The 20,647-nt window shown below is 39.3% G+C and overlaps 1 protein-coding gene and 1 pseudogene across 4 annotated transcripts in view; both read right to left on the bottom strand.

Annotated features, from left to right (window-relative positions):
• LOC104608488 (Leucine-rich repeat protein kinase family protein) overlaps window positions 1–15,497 on the bottom strand; it is a 33,483-nt gene extending 17,986 nt beyond the window's left edge. The window contains exons 1-4 of one of the 4 annotated variants that reach the window (XM_088888341.1): window positions 14,883–15,184; window positions 14,312–14,360; window positions 8,836–8,979; window positions 8,396–8,578 (exon numbers count right to left, since the gene is read on the bottom strand). In XM_088888341.1, the coding sequence (XP_088744467.1) occupies window positions 8,396–8,578; window positions 8,836–8,979; window positions 14,312–14,360; window positions 14,883–15,035 (529 nt within the window). In that variant the 5' untranslated portion in view covers window positions 15,036–15,184. Of the gene's footprint in view, window positions 1–8,395; window positions 8,579–8,835; window positions 8,980–14,311; window positions 14,361–14,882 lie in introns of all 4 variants that reach the window. The other 3 variants (XM_010274500.3, XM_088888342.1, XM_010274501.3) reach the window with 3 other exon arrangements.
• On the bottom strand, window positions 10,049–11,773 carry LOC148791496 (NADH dehydrogenase [ubiquinone] flavoprotein 1, mitochondrial pseudogene; annotated as a pseudogene).
• Window positions 15,498–20,647: the final 5,150 nt, after the last annotated feature.

The raw sequence follows: 20,647 nt of genomic DNA, 5'->3' as shown, positions 1-20,647 counted from the left end.
CGAGGTTGGTCCTTCGTGGAACTTGGGTTAAAGTTTCTATCCCTGACCACAAAGTTTGATCTCTAGTGAGCACTAGGTCCAAGCCTATCCCTACTTGTGCTTCTTCTTGGTCATTTCTACTTTCCTCCACTAAGACCTTTCTCAGAAAAAGTCATTTGGCCCAAGTCAATCCCTCTTAATGAAGTTGCCTTTTATCTGGGAAGTTTTCCATTTGAGGATCAACACTTACGAGGTTCCATAAAAATGGAGACCCAATTGATGCTTGTCACCCCACAATTGCTTATTTTGTAAAGATTGTGGTGAAATTACGCACCATCTACTAATCTCTTGCCCTTATGCATTGACCATTTGGGAGCATTTCTTTTCTATCTTTAGATGTAGGTGGTCTCCTCTAAGGGATATTAAATAACTTGTTTAATGAGACTTTTTCCTCTCCATCCAAGAAAAGGGGGAATATTTTATATAGCTTTGTTAGAGATTTTGTCATTCGGTCAATTTGGGAGGAAAGAAACAGAAGAATCTTTATGGAAGCAATAAAAACATGAGAGGTCTTGATTGAAAACATTATAGTAAAGGTAGTGCGTTTGACTAAAATACTTTTGCTTTTTAATCCTTTCTCAGTGGATGAATTGCTAAGAGGTTGGCAATTTATTGCCTTTTCATCATCTCTGCTTGCTGCTAATAGAATGGTTCCTCCATTATGCACCCCCCCCCCAACCCACCACTTGTGAACCGTCTTAAATTAAACTCTGATGGTTGCAGCATGAGAAACCAAGGGCAATCAAGTATAGGGCCAACCTAGTGGATGATTTTCAAAGAGGTAGATAATATATTGCCTCTTCATCATCTCGACTTGTAGCATTACCAAGGATAGTCAAATATTGAGCCAAACTAGGGGGCGTTTTTAGACACTATTATGACACAGTGGCAGCAACATTTTCTAGTCCTATAGGGCATGGAAACTCAACAAGAACAGAACTGTTGGCTGTACTCAAAGGCCTAAGAATAGGGAAAGAACTCAACTACGTCCATCTGATGATGGTAGAGGGGTACTCAAAGGTCGTGGTGGGATGGCTCAAAAGAAGCACATGAGGCCATAGCAATACAGATATGTTATGAGAGATCAAAATTTTGGCCAGAAACTTGGGAGCCATTTTTAACTGGCTTCAAAGATCATGCAACAGTATGGCAGATGTTTTAGCCATACAAGAAGTCAACAGAACACATATGTATTGGGGAATCATACCTAGGAAAATAACTGATGATGTAATGTAAAAAGAAAAGGAACTTGGGTTAGGTAGCATGGCCAACCTAAATATGGGATGGTTGTCTTAATTGATGTAAATATTCACATTCTATTAAAAAATTAATAAAGGAAGCTTTAGTGACTGATAAAAAAGGGTAAAATACTTAAACTACCCCTAGGTTTTGCAAAATTGACTAACGGCACCCCTATTAGCAGGTTGAGCTGTCAACACACCCAATTCCTGAAGGCCCTGGATTCTCAAGGCTGCTTCCATCAAATTTTAGCTTTACGAACCCTGCTTTTGGAGGTACCCAAGTAGAACAAGGCCTAACCATAATTTCTGAACTTTTTTCTACAACTTCCCAATTCCTCCAGAAATCATCAAAGAAGAATTAAGAAAATAAAGCCATGATTTTGACCCAGTGTAGAGCCCTACTTAAGATGCATTCTCAAATAACCTCCAAATTCCTTTCCATGCCATTAAAAATTCTGGTATTTCTCTATTCTCATATTGTCTAAACCACTGCATCCCTAGCACATCTCCACAAAATCCTACCCCTCCTCTTCAACCATCTGAAGGTTGTATGGTTAAAAAGGCAACTAACTTGCAGACATAAAGACCATATACAACCAAAAAGTACAAATAATCTTTCCTAAAGGATTGCAACAAGCAGGCAACAGATTAGCAAATGGTAATAACCCTCACCCTTAGCTAGAGAGGCAAAGGAAGGGTATTTGTTTTTGCAAAGTGTCCCAACATATTTAATTTTCCATGATGGACTTTTCAACAAAGAGCACCAACCTGGGTTTCATGTGTTTGGACCAAACTTCTTTAAAGGGAATGACAAAGGGGAGAAAGCCAAATGCAAGGAAGAAAATAAGGAAGCACAAGAAAAGATGCCCTTTAGGTGAGGGGTCCAAACCCTACAATCTGGTAAAGAAGGACCTAAAAGAAAAGACTCAAGAGTTTTAAAAAGTAAAGGAACCTGATCCAACTCATGATTCCTCAAGTCTCTTCTGAACTCCAAATCCCAACTAATACCATTTAAAGGGGAAAAGGAAACAAATTTCTGAACTGCTTCATTTTTAAAGGGGAAAGGGAGTACAAAGAGGCAAAAAGGTCCTTGGGAGAAGAGTTACCAATCCAGAGGTTTTCCCAAAACAAAACCTTGTCTCTGGTACACACATCAAATGTTGTTTTCCAGTTATCTGGAGTCTTGGGAGGGCTACACTGGATATGGTTCTAACCTTTGGAATTTTTGCACAAAATGGCTGCTCTAAGACTCAAAACTGCATTCTCGCGCTTGCAAGCCTGAGATTTTACCACTAGACCAAGTAATGGCCCCTATCCTTTATGTCTCAACAATCAAAAGTACAAGGCCATTACCCAATGTTGCTCTAAGACTCAAACCTTTGGCATTTTTTAACACAAAGTGGCTGCCCTCGGACTTGAACCTGCGTTCTCATGTTTGCCGGCCCAAGATTTTACCATTGCACCAAGTAATGGCCCCTTTTTAACAATCAACAGTGAAACCCTAAAATTGAACATAAACATATATTAGAATATAATAGGATGTTTCAAAATGCAAACTAATAGATAAACTCACAGTAATAATTTTACAATAGGGTGCTTATATTGTTATTATTGTTTCCTGGACAAATATGCCTCGTTGCCTTGATCAGTGCATTTTGTATAGTTCATTGCCCAGTGCAAGGGTAAAATCTTAGGCTGGAAAGTGTGAGAACATAGGTTTGAGTGTGGGAGTGACCACTTTGTGAAAAAAAAACAGAAAACAAATGCTAAAGTTTAGGTCCATATCCAGTCCAACCCTCCCAAGAGTTAAGACCGTGGATACATAATAATGGCCCCTTTATGGCATTCAGGCTAGGAAGCCCGACAAGGAAACCTTTTCACCTAGGCAAACACCTAGATAATGCCTTAACAACTATGACTGCTTTCATTTCCAGCTAGCAGATTCTATTTAGGAATGACAACGGAGTGGGGAAGGGCCGGGTTTTGCATACCCCGTCCCCAACTCCAAACTCAATTACCCAGCCCCATACCCCAACGGGGATAAGAAATCCCAACCCCATCCCCATCCCTGCGGGTGATGTGTAGAGATAAAGAGAATTAACTGAGGACTATTTTTGTACTTTTACCTTCTTTCTTGTACAATAGTTTGTTTTGTGCACTATATTATGTATATTAAGGGAAGATTTGTCCTTTTATCATTTTAATATAAATATCATTCTCTTGGGTGCCAACAGTTACTTTTGATACACCCACCAAACTGTTCTCTCTCTCTCGATCTAACTCTGACATGGTATCAGAACAGGTCACGATCTGATCTGCATAAAGCTTCTTTTATACATGTGTTCTCTCCGTCCTTCGAAGTCTCCCTGAAAGTATTTGGGAAACCTTCAAGTTCCCTTGAATCTCTTTTCTAGGGATGCTTCGATCAGATCTATAAAGACCAGATTTCTTGAATGTTGTGCCATCAGAAATACTTTTCTCCTCGGATTCCTCTTAGAAACATCAGATCGGCCTGAATCTTTAGATCTAGTGTTGCCTAGAGGAGTACTATTGATCCTCTTTGGTTTGGTTTGAATCGGTATTGATCTAGAAGGGTTTTGATCCATTTATGTCTTCGGCAGACTGATACAGTTTCCTTTTCTGGACATCAACTAAAAGGTACTTCTCTCTACTTTCTGACTCAAAGTCTATCTACTCCTTTGGAAGTGTGAACTACTGTTCTCTTTCTTTTTAATGGTGTCAGAAAGAATGGATGCTCTCCCTATCAATTTCAATGGTATGAACTATGCTTTGTAGAAGTTTAATTTTCAATTCCATGTTGAGGCAAAGGGACTTTGGGGATACTTGGATGGGTCTATAGTTAAACCTGATGATTCAGACATTAAGGCATTAAGGCCCTTAATCAATGGAAGATTGAAAATGCAAAAACTGCATCATGGATCGTAGGATCAATTGAAACTGATATTTCAATTCCTATGAGGGGATATCGGACTGCATGTGAGATGTATGAGTGCCTTGAGAAAGAATACCTACAATCAAACACCTCTAGATAGTATCAAATAGAAGTTGATATATTTTCATATCATCAAGGAGAAAGGAAAGTTCAGGAATATATGCAGGATTTATTAATCTCTGGACGGAGTATGAGATAGTGCATATGAGAAAGGATCCTTTAGATTGTTGTGTGAAGTATATGAAAGAGCATTTTGATAGAAGGAAGATTATGCATTTGCTAATGCATCTCATACCTGAATTTGAAGTTGTCAGATCCAATATTCTTAACCAAGGGACTCTTCCTAATCTAGATACTATCCTTGGGGAAATCTTGAGAGCAAAAACCAGGTTTGTTACACAAACTACTCTTGATGGAAGAAAATATTCAAACCCAAGGAGTTTGGGTATGTTGTCTCACACTGCAAGAAGAACACATGTACTTATTTTAAATAGTCCAAACATAGCATTACAAAATGCTCCACTAGACCCCACAAAGGTAGTGGATTAAATCAGAAGAAAGAAACCTATAAAGCTTATCAGACTTCCATAGAGTTCAGATGCCTCCTCTTCTATTGCTTCAGTGATTGGACAAAATGATACTTCTGGTGGTATGTCTAAAGAAAGGATTCGACATCTCATGTCCTCGGTCATCTCTTCTGCCTTTTTGGCTATTGATCTGTCTGGTAAGTCTCCTACCTACTACCCTTCATCAAATCACCTTTGGATTATTGACTCTGGCACCTCTAACCACATGATGGGGGCCACCATTGGTTAGTATCCCAAACCCCATCTCCCTAATAAACACATTGTTACTGCAAATGGTGAAAAGTTAGATATACTTGGATGTGATGATTTACATTTATCTGCCTCTAAGCCTTCTTCCTTTCACCTACCCAAAACCTTTTTGTACCCAAGTTAACCACTAACTTAATTTTTGTTGGCCAACTTGTAGAAAATGGTAACATTGTCTTGTTTTCCTCTGATGGTTGCTTGATACAAGACCAACAAACTAGGGAGGTGAAAGGGAAGGGGCTTAGATTGGTTCGGTTGTTCACTCTAGAGTTTGAGAATAAGAAGGCTTATTCTATTTCTACTTCTTGTCTTCTTTCTACTACTTCTAGTTTTGAGTCTTTTAATTATAAACGCCTTGGTTACCCTTTTCTAAGAAACTTGATCACAAGGGAGGCGGCTAGCACCATTATGAATCTCATAAAACATTTTTCCTTCATCTATCCTAAACAACACTTTTTCCTTTTCAATCCCTCCACAAATCTCCAGACCTATCTATGCTCAGAGTTTTTGGTTGTGTTTGCTTTGTTCACCTTCCACCCCATGAAGACACAAAGTTAACTGCACAGGCAACTTTGTGTGCCTTTGTGGGGTACAGTCCTGATCACAAGGGATTTCTTTGCTATGACCCCGTAGCCCACCACATTTGGATTTCTTGTAATGTAATTTTTCTTGAAAATGTGTCTTTCTTTGAACATGTTAAATTTCCTGCTCCATTTACCTCTTTGTTGCATAGCTTTGATTCTACAGATACTCTAAGTGCACTGACATCACCCCTGCAGCAACTACAAAACTTACTTTAGGAGGCTACGATCTACATCAATCTCAATGCCCCTCTCCTCTCTACCACTAGCTGCTAATCTAGTCACTCCATTTGTTCCTGTAATTTCACCTGAACCCACTGCACCCACTTTGGGTTGTTCCTTTATAATTTCTCGTTCACCTAACCATTATGGTTTCTCACTAGATCATAGCTCCTTTTCTATTGTTTTATCCACCACAAACATTCCCAAATCTTACCAACAGGTTGTAGCAATTCCACATAAGATGCCATGGACTCTGAGATCCAAGCCCTTCTTGAGAATGACACCTGGGACCTAGTTAAAGCTCCACCTAAAGACTCTCTCATTGGTAGTAACTAGGTTTACTCTATGAAGTTGAAGTTTGATGGGGGCCTAGATAGTACAAGACTAGGCTTGTTGCACAAGGTTATAAACAGGAGTATGGTATAGATTATGAGGAGATTTTTGCTCCTTTAGCAAAAATGACCACCCTACGACTCCTGTTGTCTATATCTACAACAAAACATTGGACAATTCATCACGTGAACATAAAGAATGCATTCCTACATGGGGAATTGAAGGAGACTATGTACATGAAGCCTCCTAGATATTACACAAATCCACATCTTGTTTGTCACTTAAAGAAGTCTCTATATGGCCTCAAACAAGCTCCTAGGGCCTGGTTTGAGAGATTCAGATCTGTTATCACTGCTGTCGGCTTTATTCAGAGCTCTTCAGATCCTTCCCTCTTTACCTTACATCGGGAGCAGAGGGTGACAATTCTACTTCTCTATGTTGATGAAATACTCATTACAGGGAATGATGTAGAAGGAGTTTCCGATTTGAAACGACTACTCAGTGAATCTTTCAAGATAGAAGAACTTTGGTCCTTGACTTATTTTTTGGGGCTTGAAGTAAGCCGTAATTCTTAGGGTTACTTTGTCAACCAACATAAATATGTGGTTGATCTTGTCAGAATGGTTGATACTCCATCGGAAATATCTTGAAGATGGTTGATACTCCACCGGAAATATCTTGAAGATCTTACTCTCTATCACCAGCTAGTAAGCAGTCTAATCTATCTTACCACAACTCAACCAGATATATCTTATGCAGTCCAACTTGTGAGCCAGTTTGTGTCATCCCCAAGACAGACAACCACGCTTGCCTATAGTCCATCAAATTATTAGATATATAAGGGGGACTTTATCTCACGGCATATTCTTCTCCTCTTCATCCTCCATTAGCCTCACTGCCTATGCAGATGCTGATTGGGCTAGATGCCCAGACACCCAACGACCTACTATACGTGGGTGTGTGTTCTTGGGCAACTCTCTCATTTCATGAAAGTGCAAGAAACAATCCACAACCACTGAAGCTAAATACAAAGCCATGTCCTCAGTGTGCAGTGAAATTATATGGCTTCGAGCTCTCCTACATGACATCCTCAACAAGACATCACCCTCTATTCCTCTCTTTGCAGCCAATGTAAGTGCAATCAAAATTGCATCAAACCTTGTACTCCATGAGAGCACAAAACATATCGAAGTTGATTGCCACTTCATTCGTGATCTACTTCTTACAAGTACTATTTCTCTTCCACATGTGTCCTCCAGCCTCCAACTTGCAAATCTATTGACAAAGGCAATGACTTGAGCTTGACATATATTTCTCATGGACAAACTGATGCTTATTCCTAGGTATTAGTTTGACGGGGAGTACAGAGATAAAGAGAGTTAGCTGAGTGGTATTTTTGTACTTTTACTTTCTTTCTTGTACAATAGTTTGTTTTGTATGCTATCTTATGTATATTAAGGGAAGATTTGTCCTTTTATCTTTTTAATATAAATATCATCCTCTTGGATGTCAACAGTTACTTTTGACACACTCACTAAACTGTTGCTCTCTCTCTCTCTCTCTCTCTCTGACATAATAGGGATCCCCAAATTTGCCCTGCCCTAAACCGGTTATTTATTTGCAATTTTTTTCTTATTTTCTTTTAGAAATATCATGTATTAGGCAGGGTGGATAAATACTATCCCCGCCCTGTCCCCGGTCCCTAGAGTTTTGGGTTTCCCTAAAACCCACCCCAAACCTGATCAGTGGTCAAAAAACCCACCCCAACTGAATGGGGCAGAGTGGAACCCCACAGGGATGGAACAAATTGCCATCTTAAATCCTATTCGTGTTTCTTCCTTTTTTATAGAAATTCTTCTTTATCAGGAAAAAAAAAATCCAACCATACAGCTTCAGTAATTATTGGATTCATGATGGTGTAGGATCCCATTATGATCCATAAAGGATGTCCAGTAGCATGAACCAGGACTGAACTAAGAAACAATAAGTCAGTGGTCCAGCAGTTGGCTTGCAGAGAAAGGTGAATTCACTTATGTGCTAACTTCATGCTCACAGAAAATAGTGTCATACATGTTATCTTTGGATGGGGAAGGGGAAAATCAGAACTGTGTTAGAGCCAGTCAATTCCAAATCATTAGCATACCATAAGATCCTAATACATAACATATTCTATCTTTCAGAATTTGACTATACCTTCATAATCAGGTTCCACAGATGAAAGACCAACACTTAGCAATTCAAGGAGTATAAGGAAACATAGTAGCAACTTTACATGGACCTTCCAGCAGCAAAAGACACGGGAAGCCAAACTCTTTCCTCCATCCAAGGGTGATTCACCCAGAAGTATCCTACTCCTTTTTCCACTTCTTGACAATTCTAAGGAAAGCACAAAAGTCATAATAAAAATCAGAGACTTTGTAAAATAAGATGCATAGTTTGGAAGTTTATAAACAACATGAAACCAAAAAAGCCAATGCATTAAAATTGAAACCAAAACAGCCAGGTACAGAACAAAGAAGCCAAAGTGTCTAAATATCAGTAAGAAAAAGTTCAAAAAGAAGAAGAAAGCTGAAATCTCATTCTGGTTTCTAATCAAAAGCTAGATCAGCAAATCAAATTTCTTGTAAATTAACTAAAGGAGGGATCCGATGTGCTGTAATGCAGCATTGTTCTTCCTATGTAGTTTGGTTTCCTTTCGTTGTATGGTAATGTGGTTGAATACACCATATCTCCATATCTCAGGTAATAGTCCTTTCTTCTGTCCTTTTCTCTGCCAACTTTTAACAAATATCCTCATCATTGATCAGAAAACTAAAGAAAATGAGAAAAAGAAAGTAGCCATTATCAAACTACTTTTTGATAACACATGTTTGTAATAATTGAATTAGAAGTTTGTTGTATGAAGGACAGAAAAAGAAAAACTAAAAGCAGAAAAACAACAAAAACCATTCAAATATCATACTAAGATACTGTACACCAGCAGTTCTGTTGTTCATATATATTCAGGAATCGTGCATCGTATATAGCATACCTAGTACTAATTCCAATCATATGTTTTCTGTACATACTTTTAAAATTTTAATAAAATTTTACTCTAGGATTTGTCAGCTATAGGGCTGGTTATGTGAGCCTAACCCACATTGGCTTCTGTATTTTTTTTTTTTTTGATAAGTAGTAAGAAGTATTATATTTCTGTACAAAAAATAATACATAACCAGTCATACATGAAAGTACCAACATCTACAGAAGAACTGATGCAACACACTAGCACACTGAATGAGAGTCCATTCAATTTGGCAGGCCACCTCCACCACAGAAGACCTTTTATTCTGAAAATCCTGCTATTATGCTCCGTCCAAACACTCCAGAAAACAGAAAAAGGCAGCTAGTCCCATAACATTTTCTACTTAACAGAAAACACCTGACACCCTCGAAGAAGATAGTAAGCTGTTATGTCCCAGAAACTTTACACACGATTCTCAGACTCACAGCAGAATTCACACAACTCGAACATCAACAAAAGAAACTGGTATTCATTCAGAAGAAAAGAAGAACATTAACAGTTGGTCGGTTCTTCGAGAGACCGCCAGCTCTCCCAATCACTCACAGTATTCTTCACTCAACAAAAAGCATACCTCCCCCATCCCCCAAAGCCACTTCTTATACTCTTCTCACAGCATAACTGACTCCCTCAATAAATGCCCAGCTGGCCAAGTTATAAATGCCCAACACTCTTCTTATTCCTAACTGACATAGCTATAAATGCCTCAAGACTCTCCTTATTCCCTGCAGCTATAATTGCCCCCATGTGATTAATTGTTCAATTATTTCCCCCCCTTAGCCGATTGTTGACCTTTCCTCTTCCTGGCATACGTAAGGTTAATTGGGGGCCTATCATTACCCGCCGCCCAAAGTCTAACCTTGTCCTCAAGGTTAAAATGAGGAAATTGGTCTCGGAGTAAGTCAAAAGGCTCCCAAGAATCTTCAAAATCTGGCAGGCCCTGCCAATGAATAAGCATTTCCAAACCAGTAACTCCAGGCATAGTGGATGGACGCACACCGCGCACTGATATGTCCCTGCACAGGCCAAGCAGCAGCATCGCCCAATGCATAGATGGTGTGTCTGCTTTGTCACCTCTTGAAGCATGTCTTTTTCCTCCAGCTTCGCATTTCCAACCTTCAGCCTCTCCATGATCATCCACAGCCATCCTGTCCCCTCCCTGCATGGTGTGCACTGCCCACAACTTTCATGCTTATAGAAGTAAGAGAGCCTAGCAATTGCATCCACAATATCAGTTGACTTGTCCATCACAATTACAGCAGCTGTCCCTAAACCCGTTTGGACAGCCTTGAGTGCATCATAATCCATCAACACATCATCACATATGTGCTTTGGAATCAGTGGAACAGAGAACCCCCTGGTATCACTGTAAGCAAATTATCCCATCCACCTCTAACTCCTCCACAGTGCCTCTCTATCAGCTCCTTCAATGGAATACTCATCTCCCCTTCAACTATACAAGGCTTATTCACGTGGCCTGAGACACAGAATAGCTTTGTCCCAGAATTGTTCTTCCTGCCAAAACTAGCAAACCATTCAGGACCATGCCTTAAAATGGTGGGGAAAACAGCCACAGTTTCAACATTTGTAACAGTTGTTGGACATCCATATAGCCCTGCATTAGCTGGAAAAGGAGGCTTCACCTTGGTTTTCCTTGTTTTCCTTCAAGGTTTTCCAACAACGCCGTCTCTTCTCCACAAATGTAAGCATCAGCTCCATAGTGGATATGAACATCAAAATCATATCCAGATCCACATGCATTTTTTCCCAAAAGTCCAGCTTGATAAGCTTCCCTCCTTGCCTTCTCAAGGTTTTTCCGCTCATTTACATACTCTCCCCTTATGTAGATATAAGCAGCAGTGGCCCGCATACCAACCCCTGCAATCAGGCAACCCTCTAGTAGTTTATGTTGGTGATGGCGCATAATTTCTCTGTCCTTACATGTTCCTGGCTCACTCTCATCAGCATTGGCAACAAGACAAGAAGGACGGCCATCAGATACTTTTGGCATGAAAGACCACTTCAGGCCAGATGGAAAACCAGCTCCACCACGGCCTCGAAGACCACATTTCTTCATTTCATTGACAATCCAATTAGAGCCCCTAAGTACCAAGTCTTTAGTTCTATACCAGTCACCCCGCTTCAAGGACTGATTCCGGCAGGTCATGTAAGGGAGCGGAGAGCACCTCGAATTGGCGACGATATCCCTTAACAGTAGAAGACTGATGTAACGAGAAGAGCTGCTCCTGTAAATTACCCTCCTGAGTCGATCGAAAACGTTCAAGGAGAAGCTCTTTGAATTCTGTCCAACCACAAAAAGGTCGCCGACCAACTTCCCGGTAATACCACGCCAATGCATTGCCCTCTAAACAGACAACTGCAGCTCGCAGACGCTCTGCTGGAAGCAATCCATTAATCTCAAAATAGTGCTCCGCACGAAAAAGCCAGCCGTCTGGATTTTCCCCATCAAAAATAGGTAACTCCAACTTCCAAGGAAGTGAATCAGAAGTATGTTCCGACACCGACATCGAAGAAGACATCGGAAAAGCTGCACTCTTCCCTTTGTCAGCCGCACGACTCGATGCGACTAAAGGAGGAGCAATGTCAGTCGTAGACAAAGGAGCTGAATAGGTCTGTTGCTGAAGCAACAGATCAAAACGTCTTACAAGAACCGACACATCCTGAGTATGGTGAGATCCCTTCTGCTTGACTCCCATGTTCTTGTCACCTTTTGGGTGGAGGTGGCCAGCACTGTTGTGTATCTCACTAACATCATTCCATCTTCAGTTCTTGGTAATCCTATTGTCTCATTCATCATTCTCCAAACTATTCTACACTTCACGTTTTTGGTTGCATTTGTCTTATGTGTCTTCCTCCCCATGAGCACACTAAACTCATTGCTCAATCAGCTATGTGTACCTTTATGGGGTATAGTTTAGAACATAAAGGATTTCTCTGTTATGATCCTAAAGTTTGTCATCTCCGTATATATCGAAATGTTATCTTTCTTGAGAATTTGTCCTTTGAATATGTTTTGTTAAATTACTTGCACCATCTTTCTCTGTTCTACATAACTTTACTCTTGCAGGTGATTCAGTCTTGCCTCTTCAAGTCTATCTCAGGAAGTATCAACTACACCAACACCTATGCCTCCTCCTCCCTCATCAACCCCGATGCCTATTCCTCTAACATCCTCAAACCCTATACCATCCACATCTACTTCTCATGTAAGTGATCCTTCACCTCCTACTCCCACTGCTTTACGACGCTCTTCCAGAGTTACTCGTCCTCTTGACCGTTATGGATATTCTGCTATCCATAGTTCCCTTTCTACTACTTTGTCTTCCATAGATATCCCCAAGTCTTACCAACAGGTTACAACAATTAGGCATTGGAAAGTTGCAATGGACTTGGAAATTCAGGCCCTATTGGAAAATGATACTTGGGAGCTTGTTTCTCCTCCACCAAATGCCTCTGTTATTGGAAGTCGTTGGGTGTACTTAGTGATGACTTGGAAGGGATCACTCAGTTGAAGCAGCTTCTCAGTCAATCCTTCAAAATGATGGATCTTGGTCCTGTGACCTACTTTCTTGATCTTGAGATCACCCGAAGTGCCCGAGGGTATTTTTTTAATCAGCACAAATATGCTAGTGACTTGATTAAGATGGCCAATCTCTTTGACTCAAAGCAAGTTGATACCCCATTGGAACTCAACCTAAAGCTCAGTAAAGATGATGGATAACTCCCCCAAAATGCTCGAGGATATTTTGTTAATCGGCACAAATATGTTAGTGACTTGATTAAGATGGCCAATCTCTCTAACTCAAAGCAAGTTGATACCCCGTTGGAACTCAACCTAAAGCTCAATAAGGATGATGGACAACTCCTTTCTGGTGCTACATTATATCGTCTACTTATTGGAAACCTTATTATGAATCGACCAGACATATCATATGTTGTGGAGATAGTTAGCTAGTTGGTAACAACTCCTCGACAACCTCATTTCTCTGCTATGCTTTGGATTATCAGATATGTTAGAGGTACCTTATCTCATGGACTTTTCTTCTTATCTTCCTCATCTCCTTAGTTGACTGCTTATGCTAATGTTGATTGGGTTGGTTTCCCTGACACCAGACGGTCCACTACTGGCTAGTGTGTTTTCTTAGGTGATTTCCTCATCTCTTGGAAGTGCAAGAAACAACAGACAGTCTCCAAATCATCTACTGAAGTCGAATACCATTTCATGTCCTCTGTTTGTAGTGAGCTTGTCTAGCTTAAAGCCCTTCTTCATGATTTGACCCCTGGCAATGTCGCATAGCTCTTCCTTTTTTTGGTAGACAATAACTAGTAAATAATTCCCAGATAGCAGCAAAGCCTTTCGATATCTTATGATAAGCAAGTCAAATAGAACGAAAAAAGAGGGAAGGCTTTCACCCGCCTTGGAACAGGGTGTAGAATAGAACATTAGTTTGAGCATACTTAGCGCCTAGCTCTTTCTGCTTCAATGGTGGCATCAGCTGCGTCTAGAAAAACCTTTAGTTTCTGCGTCTCGTTCTGCAGATTCGTATTCAGACGGGGATGGGAATGCTAATACGTATGTTGTTCTAGTTTATTTGTGTTGTCAAAGTACACGCTAAGTCTTACTTATGCTCTGTTATAGGGTGGCTTCCTAAATGAAATCCATCCCACTTCGGAGCAAATGTCATGCTCATAGCAACCGAATCATGCTGATCACTCAGCTCCTATTCCTTTATTTTCTGACAACACGAATGTAATCAAAATTGCCTCAAATCCAGTCTTCCATGAACAGACTAAGCACATATAGGTGGATTGTCATTTCATTCAAGATCTTCTCACTACTAATCACATCACATTGCCTCATGTGTGGAGACTGTACACACCCATCCATATAATATATAATAATGGACAGTTCTGTCCTTACAAGAGAAAATATGTATAGTAATGTACAAAGAAGTAATACAAAAAAGCCAAATAAAAGTAAAATTACAAGGTTACTCCTCATCCTCTCTACAGTTGATACCACGTACCAGTACACAAAAACCAAATCACCAAAGCGGTAAGATACTGCCCACCAAGCTGCAAGTTCACAAGGACAGAGAAAAACAGAAAAAAAAAAAATAAGAAGAAGAAGAAGAAGAACTGCATCTGTTCTTTACCTTATAACCTACCTTGAACGCTTCCTTAGCATAAACCGTAGTAGTTAACTAGAAACAAGTGAAAATAAAAGTTCATAAAGTGAACTACTCAGTAGAGAGGAATTTATTTGAACCACCCTTGCATTTATCTACAGGAAATGATATGTCACACACACAAAGTACATGTTTTTTTGCAAAACAAGAGAGTTCAGTGACGAAAAGACAAAAACATTAGACGCTCACAAAGCTCATTAATCTTGATGAAAATCATCTAAAGGATAGAAAGCCACCAATTAAATACTTGAAAAATTAAAATAAAATAACAAACACTTAGTTCTTCGACTCAACAAATGCAGAGTGATGTTTGTAGAATTGCTCCAATCAAATTAAAACAAAATAAACCATCAAGCATCCACTGAAACAACAAAACAGACAGAAACAAGAGCAAAAACAGAAACCTTACCTGCATAAGCCATGGCTTGTTCAAGCCAGCATGCACCCAATACAAGGAGAAAATGAATAATAATAAGAACAAGAAGTTCTTCATATTCACTTCACATTTGATAACGACTTGTTCTTCCAATCTTTCTAGGTATACATGGGACCCATAAACCATTCCGGAAAAGCAACAGGGAAAGATGTGGTGGCACCCGTATCAATGTGGCTTTGGCTACTTGGCACAGAATGAGAATCCCATCCACCACCATTATCATCTTGATCACTGTTACAATCACTTTTTATTAATGGAGGAATTATTTGGATTATCTTATCCCCAAGTGTAAGAAGCTTCTCCATCAAATCACCACGCTTTGCCATGATTATATTCTCTTTATCTCGCCCTGCTGCTCTCTTTTTTACATCTTTTTTTTTTCTGAAATTCTGCAATTCGGAATCCCACGAGGAATAGTTTATTCATGGAATTTGATCTGTAATCGTATAATCGGAGGCTTTCGGCAACAGTCTTCAACTCTGATCCTTCGGTACTCGACAGTGGTAACTCGGCCAACCCGGAAATCCGTGTTGCTTTTTCTTTTATTCTTTGACCTTCAGAGAAAATAGTCTGCAAGGCAAGATCGTTAGTGCGGGAAACGAAGCTCAAAGCCTCAAAAGTGAATGAGACCGGTCTTCTCTTCTGGTCCCTGACAAGACCGATAGGCATGAGTTGGGGTCTCCGTTAACCCTCTTAGTGAACCGCAATTTTGGAATTTTGTGTGATATCGAATGCCAGGAATGGTCACGATTTGATAACGGTCCCTCACATGTGCACGAAAACAAAAGGACTACTTTTCACCGGTGTGTTGTTGTCTCATGGGAACATGACAATACAAAGTGTAATTCGTAAAGGGTGATGATTCAGCGGGAGCGGTCACGCTGAGTAAACGGTGAGATCCCTAACGTTTTGGTCACTTATTGGTCATTAGTTCTGAAAATATATATATATATATATTTTAAAAGTCTTAAATTTTGGGCCAATGAATGATGAACACATGGCTTCTCGGCCTGACCGTGACCTGTTCCCATGATTATTGCCAAGTGCAAGTGCGGATGGCCCCTAGATTTTAAGAAGGGCCAATCTGACATAAAAAAAGGTCCCCCTCGCTTGTGAGTCTAAGTGATTGTGAAGGGCCTGATGAGTGATGACGATGTCCATATCACCAGCATTGCAATGCATATTTGGGCTGGTTGATAATAGCTGAAATGGCTGAACTGAAGGAATTATTGTTGCCTTTTAGGTTTCTTTCCTTTTCCTATCTTTTCTTTTAAACCAAACACAGCATTAAGAGCAGATCCGGTCTCTGTTTCTCATAGAAGACACCTCACATGCACATCCTACCATGTATTGGGAACATCTCCTGTACTTTTGAGTTATTATTCATGGGAGATGTTTCCAATGCATGGTGGATGTGCATGTGAGGCACCCAATTGTAAGGAACAGATCCGGTTCCAAATTAGAGACTCCATTACCATTTCTGGTGATTCCCCATTTGAGGGAATGGCCATTCCCTCCGCCCCCACTCTTGGGAATGAAAATCCACTCCAGTTGATTCCAATTCCCAATGAACAAAACAGGTAAGAAGAAATGAGGAATATATCATTCTAATTCCGATTTCATAATTTTAATTTCCAATTCGAACTGTGAAACAAACCCTTAATTTACCAAAATAATTGCAATAAAAAACCAAAACATGTCACCGAACACTGACATGTTCAAAACTCACTGGGGGTTGCAGGAAATGTTCTCTCCTTCTCAGAAGGGCTCGGTCAATACAGTTCAATGAATGGTGAAGCCCTCACAATTCCAAAACGGACACTAATTGTAGCTATTTCTTTCAGAAGTTGGAAGTATTTTTTCTATAGTTTGCTACTATTCAACCCTTGTCAAATCTATAGTTTATATTTCTTTCATTTTAGTTATATATATATATATAATCCCATATCTTTATTTAATTTCTTTTTTGGGTATTCGGTGCCATGCATTATTAGTAATTTCCCTTTTTCCCTAAAGTACTGGTTGCGAGATTTGATTTTACATCAACACTAAAACAAACCAGCTAACACACCAACAAACCAACCCTAAACTGGTTATTTAACTCTAATAGTTCTTGCCAAACATTGGTCGTGATTCATGAATGCAGATCACTAAAGTGGCACATTATCTTTATTTTCCAGTAGTACGCATACAAAGGAATAGAGAATTCACGTGTCTGAAATCTAATCAACATAATTGCACTTTGTTAAAGGCAAAATTGTAGAAATGAGAGCTCATTGTTTGACAATGATTTTCATATAAATGAAGTGATACTTCCCAATCTGCTATTCCTCGTCATTTCTCACCTTATTGGTTAGTTAGAACTTATCTGTTCAACCATGAAAAAGAGTGGTGTTTCATCAAGTTGTCTATCCACATCCATAAAAATTTCACTAAAGAAAGGAATCATCTCATTACTATAAGCAAGTAAATCATATAAAATATAAAGATAGAGATGAAACATGAAAAGATTAGTGTTTCCTTCCTTTATATGCAATCGTCATATGTAGCAGTGGTTTATACTTTCCTATAAAAGGGAATTCTTGAACAGATGAACAGATGGATAGTTCCCCCTTTTGTTTTGGTGGTGGGGGCAGTAGGGAGGAATTTGTTATTCTAGGATTGATTTTTTATTCACAAATCACAACGTAAGTTGGCCGTGACTTTTGAAACTCCATTAGCTTCTTTCTGTTTTCAGTGCAATTTAAATTGCACTGATAAAAAGAATGCAAATTCTGGTGTAATTTTGTTTGGGTGTTGCTTCATTCTGCTTCATGTCTTATTTTATCTCATAAGCACTGCAATCAAACAAAATAAGGTAAAAGTGTTGAATAAAAAATAAATCAGACTTTGCACTCAAGTGATGTGCACTACCATGGACTTTTGCATCAGCGCAAATGAATTATCTGCAAACAAACCAGGCCTAAGAAACAAGCAATGCAGATTCAACCGGTCCACCGGTCTACCAAGTCACTACTTACCTATAGGCAAGTAGCCTGCCCTCCTTGATTCCATTTCTTCTTTGTAGAAGTATAAAAATAAGGATACAAGTTAAGAAAAGACATTACTGTGATAAAATAGAAAGAAATATCGATTTCCTTCTTCCAATAATGTGATTGGAGATGTAGCAATTTCTTCACTCTATGTAAGGCATTAAGAAGCTCTTTTAATGAAAATATTCAGCGTTTCTCTTTGCATTTGATATCATGAATTTACCATGTAAAATTGGTTCATCATATGCAAGAATCAAAATTTTCAGTATCTTGGGGACTGTCAATGTTTCAAATATAAGACAGGAAGATTGTGATGAATACCGATGAGACCAGATTAATATATGCCAAAAAATTATAAGTAAAAGCAAAAGCAAAGGTACCCAAACAATATGCAAAATTTGTTCTTACATCATCTATACAAGGGCATTTTTTTTTAAATAAAATTTATCTTGTTTATTTTCAGTCATACTTGTACTGAGAAACCTAATTTGATGATATAAAAGCTAATTTGTTCGCCAGGACTGTATTCAGTGAACTGATAGTAATGAAATTTCTAAGGATTTTCAGTGGATGTAGGCATATAACACCCCACCCACATTAAATCTTATGTGTCCTCCATTTACAATTTTTTTCTTAGTTTCTATTGGTTTCTCTAACAACAGCTACACAAGGAATTTCTACCTTTATGAAGCAACAGACGTGAGTGTGCAGTGTTTTGGTTGCATCACCAAGTACACTTTAGCAGTTGTAGCTCTGAAGTCTGAACCTTTTAAGTTCTAACTGAAAACAGATTTGTTTGGTTTGCATCACCAAGTACACTTTAGCAAACTGAACTGGTTAAACTTTTTGCACTGAAGCAAATTGAGGTCTTTTTCCAGACCCACGTGCACCACTGTGATCCTGTCCTCTCTAAGAGAGACGTTACTTGTTGGCAAACCACATTCTTTTAGCAAAGGCAAAGAGCCATACTTTGTGTGGGCCAATTAGGAACTAAATTATAGTTCCACAAAGTTTTTGATCCACACCAGAAAATGAAAAAGGTTTTTTCTTCAATCAGATCAACTAGTCTTCTCTTGTGGAAGATACATAATTACATACTATTTCTATATGTCCATAGATGGTGTCACCAATTCAGGTTCCAACTGGTAGAGGATCCACTGTACTTCTTTGACTGGTCTTCACTTTTTAAATTCACATTATCTCCTCTTTTTGAAGATTTTCCAAATGATATCAACCGTCCAAAGTTTCAATCAAATAATCCAATTAAGATGCTTTTTCAAATATTTGCTGCATGTTTAACAAAATTCCAATCAATCACATTAAAAACATCGTATGATCTATTTATTTTTCATTCGTGTACACAAGAGGTACTTGTCATTAAGACTTCAACAATGTTAAAGGTATCAGCTGTGGTGTATCATTTTATCATTGATTCACCTTTTTTGCTAGTGCAGTTCATGCACGATAATTTTTCCTTCCGTCTTTTATCCAAACCAACCCACCAATTCAGCTAGGGGACCGCCATGATGAATATCCCTTATTTTTCAAATTACAGGCTATTTTTGGATATGCGGGAAAAACTCTAGTGCTGAAACTTGACCAATGAATCAGGAGTGGAAACTGGAGAGAGGAACTCGTAGACGCTCAGGTCAGCTTCGTTTAGTTTCTCACAATGTTTTAAAAAATAACTTAGAATTGAAACCGTTTTAACCATCGGTTTTTGGATTGACAGTTCGATCATCCAATTCAATCAGATAGCCTGTTCTGACAAAAAAAAAATTAAAAAATTAAAAAAACAACCAAAACCGTTGAATAGGTCAAACGGGTTGACGGTTCAACCACCTGGATCAATGGGTTATTGACCAATTCAACCACCCAGGTCAATGGGTTATTGACCAATTCCACGGTTCTTGACCAAGGGCTGGGTTTGGGGTATAATGGAACCGGTTGCCTGGACGATTCTCAGGCCGAACAGTCCCAAAGTTCAAAGTATCGACACGTATCGGCCCATATCGACCAATACGTGTCGTTACTGGACCCCTCCGTGTATCGGAGGTCTGACCGGTTCAGGGGGTAGAAAAAACCTAAACCGACCCCCCTAAACCGGTTGCAAAAAAAAAATAAAGACTCCAAAATGTGTATTGATTCGCCCGATACGCCCCTATTGACGTAACAGGCGTATCGATATTTTGAACCTTGAACGGTCCTACCATCTGGGTCAACGGCGGTTAGAAAACATTGGTTTCTCATAAGCGACGTACTCTTCTATCCTTCGATGATGATTTCTTCCTAGCTAGAGTCAAGCCAACCACTGAAATCCAACTTAGCTTTGCCTTGTCCTGTTATCCATTCAGCCCCGAGAGACCGAGACACTTCCAGCTCCAGGTTAAAACATAAAAGGATGGTTAAATCACGAATTGATATCCCCTTTCCAAATGCCACAGTGCCCCCAAGACCGAAATGGAATAAAGTACACCCCCTTGTTCACCTAATAAGGTGTACTTTAGGAACCCGGATAGGCATCTTGTCCATCAGGGCAAATATTTGAATGGGAAAAGCTTACATAACATAAGCACCATGTGGTTAATGGATTAGAACATATTTTGGTGAGATAGATTCATAGAAACAACTATAATAGTATCTGTAAACTAAACAAAGTGGATTGTGGGGAAAAGTAGCAATATAGATGGATGTGTATGAGAGAGA

The sequence above is a fragment of the Nelumbo nucifera genome, chromosome 5 (genome assembly GCF_055504915.1).
Source record: "Nelumbo nucifera cultivar China Antique chromosome 5, China Antique-T2T, whole genome shotgun sequence".
Taxonomy (NCBI): domain Eukaryota; kingdom Viridiplantae; phylum Streptophyta; class Magnoliopsida; order Proteales; family Nelumbonaceae; genus Nelumbo; species Nelumbo nucifera.
This window is presented reverse-complemented; position numbering and strand designations above follow the sequence as displayed.